At 59.2% G+C, this 6,526-nt stretch overlaps 1 protein-coding gene across 8 annotated transcripts in view; it reads left to right on the forward strand.

Annotated features, from left to right (window-relative positions):
• LOC106749041 overlaps positions 1-6,526 on the forward strand; it is a 116,270-nt gene that overhangs the window by 55,124 nt on the left and 54,620 nt on the right. For all 8 annotated transcript variants that reach the window (XR_001374811.1, XR_001374809.1, XR_001374810.1 and 5 more), the window contains one exon: positions 989-4,873. Coding sequence is in view for 5 of the 8 variants with exons in the window: in XM_014628101.1 (XP_014483587.1) it covers positions 989-4,873 (3,885 nt within the window). In the remaining 3 variants the exon portion in view is untranslated. The remainder of the gene's footprint in view (positions 1-988; positions 4,874-6,526) is intronic.

Here is a 6,526-nt window from a genome sequence, read left to right on the forward strand (position 1 = left end):
TTTACGCTAATAATAACAATGTGTCGTGGAGAACTCCCTCCTCGCCGGGGCGCCGACGAGGAGGCCGGCGTGTAACGACCGAGACGAGGAGGAGAGGAAAGTGTCGAGAAATCCTGGATATCTGCGAGCGTTTCTCCGAGCGGGGCTCCTTCTATCTGCTGCTGTTGGGTCTGGGCTGTGACTGGTGAATGGGAAATACCGATTAACAATCTTTAAAACCGAGCATCCCCCCTCCCCTCTCCTTGGCGCGCGACTTAACAATCCGGATCTCGGTCAGCATGGCATGCCGAACGATCTCACTAACACACTAGCTGCCCGTAGCTGCGCTGTTTACGATTGCGCCGGTTTCTCTTTACCTTCCGTGTGTCCGCTACGTACGACTCGATTAACTCGCGGCATCGCCCGACCGATCGTCGGGGTCATTGCACGGCCGTTCGCGGACATTTCTTCGTATCCTCTCGACTCGAGGCGCGCGCACGTCCGAATTCTGCCAAAGCCGACGAGTCGGACGACGATTCAGATTCCTTCAATCGTTGATAACTACCACACAGAGAAAGGGCCGGGCGTCAACCGATCGCAATGCAATGATCCTCGCGATCGCGCTTGGCGAGCTGGCTTGGGAGCGATGCGGCTGGAAATTGTACGGTGAACGCGCGCTGAAAAATCGGAATCCGGTTGACGAATCTACCCTGACGATGAACGACCGACAAACGCGCTTCGCTCGAAGGAAAGCAGAGTTCGTTCCCTCCTGCGAGCGAAACGCGTTCGGGGTTTCGTCCGTTATCAGAGCGGAGATCCAACCGGGCTCTCACTTTCCAGCGTACACGGGGGTTGAACGCGGTACAATTGGGAAAGTTAAAAATGGTCTGTTTCTTTCTTTGTCCTCCTCTTACTTTTCATTAATTTCTTTCCAACGAAAAAAAAAAAAACACGTACTCGTAAGTAACGGAGCTACTCGTGTCTTTGTGTTTTGTAACGAACGAATCAGAGCTGGGGGATGTCCGGAGGAAGCGTACGCGCAGACCTTCGCATGCAGGAAGGAGCCCCCGACACGCCGGCGACGACCGGTCATCGGCCGTCCAGGAGTTACCCGCCGGCCGAGCGCTTAACGCTCGCTGCAAAGCGGCGGGGGGAGGAGGCGCGCGCTCCTCCTTGGGCGGCATACCGCCGGACGCGGGTTACGACGAGGTCAGCTTCCCGCCGCCGCCGATGAGAAGCGAGTACGCGCCGGCAGGCGACAAGCAGGAGAGCGCGCTCGAGGAATCCGCGAACCGAGCGAAGAACGCCTCGAGGAAACCGCTGGGGATCCTGAAGACGACGACGACGACGACGACGACGTCGTCGTCTCAGCAATTCAGGCCGGACAGTGTGTGCGGTTATCGCACGGCGAGCGAGACCTGGGGCCACGTCTCGAAGAACGTGCAGTGGGACGCGAAGGACGACGAGTGGGATCCCGGCATCGACGAGAGCAAGGTGGTCAAGGAGTTCTCTTATCAGTACATCAAGCCGAAGGAGGCGGACGAGACGATGAACCTGGTGCAGTGCCGCATCCGCTCGTTCGAGATGAGCATCGACGGTGGCAGCAGCCCCGTGAGAGAGATCCTGTCGATGCAAGAGCCGCTGAAGATCTCGCCGCTGCAGGCGACCGAGGCTCACGTCTCGAAGCTGGAGTGCGCGAACAGGAGCAGCCCGTCCGTCATACGCAGCTTCGCGTTGGGCGAAGAGGGCGGCCGGCACGCCAAGCAGGCCTCGACCGACAGCAACAAGTCGGTGAAGGACCTCCTGGCGAACTTCGAGCGGAAGTCGCAGCAGGCCGGCGGCCGGCGGAAGCCGAGCGCCGAGAGCGAGAAGTCGTCGAAGGAGAGGGACGCGGAGGAGGACAGCTCCTCCGAGCCGACAGACAGCCCGCCGCCGGCCGCCGCCGTCTCCTCGACGGAGTCCTCGCTGACTCGCAAGCAGCAGGACGACGTCAACACCGAGGACCACTACCTCCCCATGTCGCCCAGGAAGGCCATACTCGACCCGAACTGCGACGACCGGCCGAATCCGAAGATAATGGAGAGCCTGTTCGCCAATCTGGAGCACGAGGAGAGCTCGTACGTGGAGATGGCGCAGAACGGGATGGCTCGCTCGCTGTTGGCGCCGAACGAGGACGGGAAGCGCGACTCCGGCGACTACTCCACGCTGGACGCCTCGCACTACGAGTTCGTCTGCGTGTCGGACAGCAAGATGGAGCCGGTGTACATGGAGGTGAGTCAGCTGTCGGAGAAGGGGGAGGAGGGGGGCGCGAGCGAGGCGCACCACCGGGCCGAGCTGCCCGACATCCTGACCGCGCTCAAGTCCGACAGTTCCGACGCCGACGACGAGTCGTCGAAGGACCTGGACTCGATCGACGCGCCCCGGCATCCGCGATTCAGCCTGTCCGACACCTTCCGGCCGGCGTCCTATTACCTGGGCGCCAGCCGCAACCTGATCGCCGAGCTGCACGACTCGTCGGACAGCGAGCTGGTCTCCCCGCCGCCGATACCGACCTCCCCGCCGCCCCTGGACGACCTGGACTCGCTGGAGATGCAGAAGGTGGCCGCCGAGGCGGGACCGAGCCGGGAAGCGCACAGACCGCCGTCGCGCTTCTCGGACGCGACCGTCAGCTCCACCTTCCGCGACAGCAGGATCTCGCTGGAGAGCGCGTCGGGCAGCGACACGGCGGCCGAGCTGCGGAACGACGAGGAAAGGCACCGGCGGCTGAAGAGGAGGCCGGTCAGCGACGACGTGTGCGGCGCCCTCGACAGCCTCGACGAGTACGAGTCGCTGGGCAGCCGCTTCGACGGCGCGAGCATCGACCTGGACCGGTACCTGGAGGAGCTGCAGGCGAGGGACGCGTTCAACGTCGACCTCTACGCGAAGGATCTCAGCTACAACAGCATCTACGGCTTCAACGAGAACATGCTGGTGGTGGACAAGCTGCAGAAGACGACCGCGTGCCAGGAGCTCTCGAGGAAGATCAACCTGGACCGGCCGTTCGGCTGCAAGAACAAGACCGGCTCCGCGAGCAGCCTGCCCTCCATGAGAGTGTCCGACCTGCCGCCCTCCCACCAGCACTCGCAGTCCTTCACCGGGGACGCGCACTACGAGAACGTCGCGAGGTTCTCGCCGCTCCGCGGCTCCCCGGCGGTCCGGCCCGACAGCGAGCCGCCGCCGCCGCCCCCCCAGTGCGTCTCCCACAGCAGGGAGTCCAGCGGCTACTCGCTCGCCTCCATGGCGTGCCAGAGGCCGGCCAGCGCCCGGTCCTCCTCCGTGCAATCGCCCGTCACCTTCGTGTCGGAGCAGCGCCGCTTCCCGAGCCACTCTCGCTCCGCCAGCCACGAGTGCGTGCGGCACACGCTGCTGATGCCGCCGCACCATCGATCCACCTCGAGCCAGGACTCGAGCCACTACCCGCTGCCGGCGCGGAGCAAGTCGTACTTGCCGAACGAGCAACGCGCGCCGCCGAGCGCCGACCAATCCGGCGCGCCCTATTACTATTCCGACCTGCAGGCCAACGCGGACGCCGAACCGGCCAAGCCGATCGGCCACACCTCGCGGCTGCCCCAGCTGAACAATCAGCGGGACGACGCGAGCGGGCCGAACAAGAGGAACGACATCGGCCGCATCGTGAATCCGATCGCGCGGCAGATGCCCAGGCAGATCCGGGTGGACGACATCGACGAGGCGAGACGCATCGCCGCCGAGCTGAGGCGCACCACCTGCCAGTTGCTGGCCGACGACAAGGCCGCCCTGGTGGACAAGAGGAACTTCTACGAGGCGGACACGCTGCGCCGCGTCAAGTCGACCGATCCTCTCTCGGAGGTGAACGCCAGGAACTTGTACCCCCACGGTCTCAGGGACAAGTCCGCCGAGCCGGCCGCCGACCTCGCCGAGTCGACGACGCACGTCGTCGCGCAGACGTCTCATCGCAGGTCCAGGTCGCTCGAGGGATTGCTGGACGACGTCGGCCTGCAGAATCTGGTCGAGCAGCGGAACCGAGCGGCGGCGGCCGCCGCCGCCTCGGCCAGCAGCCAGGTCGAGGCGCCCCCCCAGGATCTCGCCGCGTCGACCGATGAGCACGCGGCAGCGAGCGACGGCAGTTTCCACCAGGAGGACCCCTGGGAGCAGGACACCCTCTGGTTCGAGAGCCTCCGGAGGGTGAGCCTGCGAAACGCCCGGTCGTTGGACAACCTGGACAGTCCGCCGAGAGCAGGCGGATCCAAGTCGGCGCGTGGCAGGATCACCCGGGGTGTCACCTACGTGAACGACAGCGTAGCGCTGCGCAGGGATAATTGCGCGGAGGAGCGGCCGCGAGTTAAACGCAGGACGAACAAGGAACGAACGGTGTCGGACGAGGACGAGGATGTCGACGCGAGCCTGTCGATGGAGCGCGTCGGCGCGGCCGGCTACGTGTGGGACCCGCAGAACGAAGCCTACCACCGGAAGCCCGGGACGGCGGTCGACGCGACGAATCATTTTTTAGAAGACGGCAACCTTCCCCCGGCTCGCTCGATATCGGACGCCCGAGTGTCCGCGGCGTCGTTCGAGCTCGACCGAGAGAAGCTCCGCCAATGGGACTTGTTGTCGAGCGCCTGCTTACTCCAGGAGCAGCAGCAGCAGCAGCGCGACTCGATAGCGGACTCGGGGCGAGGGTTGCCGGAACATCCCGGAGACGCGCTCGATTCAAGGCGCGTCGCGACGACGACGACGACGACGACGGATACGGCGATCGACAACGAGCGATTAGACGTTATCGTAAAGCCGCTCGATACCGCGGACGTGCGCGATGTCTTGCCGACGAGGACGATGCCGGCCAAGAAGGTGCAGGAGCCGAGTAAACGGGCTGCAGGTGAGTGGCTCCTCAACAACGCCGGCGTGTACAGACAGTGACACCGGGCCGTGTTCCAAATCGCCGAGGCTTCCGACCAACGAGCCCACGTGACCACCACACGGATCTTGTGCGACAGTTGTTTTAATCCTTAAGTAGTTAGTTCCGTTGCGTAACGGAGTGTCCGCGGGTACCCTTTCAGCCGCAGACTTTGCGACGAGTTGCGCGAAATCCGAGGGGAAAAAGTCGTTCTTTCCGCTCGTTCGACTCGAGCAAGTTTCCAGGTTGAGCGTTCCGTTAATTAGAGATCGGTTATATCGATCTGCGTTTAAGGCTGCGGGTCTACAATCCTCGCTTTGAGAAGTAAGCAAATTGACCGGCCACGCTCGATTATTCTTCTTACGGTCTGCGAGTAAACGACTGTGATTGGTCAATTTGCTTAATGCTTACGCCTTGAAGCGAGGTTGTTATCTTAAATCCAGCCTGAAGGAGGTTGTAAGGCTCAATGTCGTACTTTCAACGTCAGGGGACCGTTCATAAATTTAGTATGAAATGTCAAGGTAAACACAATATCACGAATACAAAAATATTATTTTTTTTAGTTGTTTTTTTTTTTATTAATACTACATTTATGCATCGGTGGGTTTAAAAGAGATGTGAAAATGGTAGGAAGAGGTATAACATAAATGTTCAAATATGCATATTTATACATATTTCGAGTGTTACTATAAATTATGAACTTCACACCGCTGTATTTTCAAGATGGTCGGCAATTCTGAAATTTGTACACATCATGTCTGTATATTAATTTCTAACATCATCGGTATCTTTTTAACAAAATCTTATTTTTATCATTTAGAAGATATTAAAAATAGAAATTAAAAGTAGTATGCTAACTCTCAAGCAACACGTATCAAAAGCGTCGACTTTAGTTGCAAATATCGTAGTTCTCGAATGGTCAATCTCTCTCTAATTGCACGAGTAGTTGAACCATATTTCAATGTACACGTGGTTACATTGAATTCTTGTCAAACTCATTTCACTTTACAACCTCCTTGAAACGGAGATGTGAAAATAATTGTTCTCCATACTTGACGTTCACATCGCCAGCTCAACGGTTGAAAGGGATCTGACACGTTTCTCTCTCTCTCTCTCTCTCTCTCTCTCTCCGAGAGACCGTTCTTTATCCTGAAAAGGCATAAATTTATCTTCGTTGCGCGAACAGACGGAATTCCCGGTTGAAAATGTCCTCTCGAGCATTGTGGATATTTCAGGTAGAGAACATTGCGAGATTTGCAAATATTTTCTAGCGGTTTTCCGACCAGTTGCAGTTGTAAGCACACCAGTCAGAGCTCGCCGTTCACAGGATTTAAGCTCAATGTTCTCGCTACCAAATGTACCTGTGCGTTTACGGTGGCCTGCGCGACGATGCAGCCACCACTTTTTCGTAATTACGTGCCAGGCCGTCGTCCAGCTTACATCTATCCACGACGATCATTTCTTTTCGTTAGACCGGTCTGGTGGATCGGTGGATCGCGGTTTGGACAGTCGCAATCTCGCGCGACGCGAGTGCGGTTTCACCATCGATGCAAGTTGGAACACGGCCTGGTGCGTGTGTGCGTGTTTACACACTCGTTTGCACGATAGTTTGCACGTTTCCCCCCCCCCCCCCCC

The sequence above is a fragment of the Dinoponera quadriceps genome, unplaced genomic scaffold (genome assembly GCF_001313825.1).
Source record: "Dinoponera quadriceps isolate SergipeBrazil2010 unplaced genomic scaffold, ASM131382v1 scaffold37, whole genome shotgun sequence".
Lineage (NCBI taxonomy): Eukaryota > Metazoa > Arthropoda > Insecta > Hymenoptera > Formicidae > Dinoponera > Dinoponera quadriceps.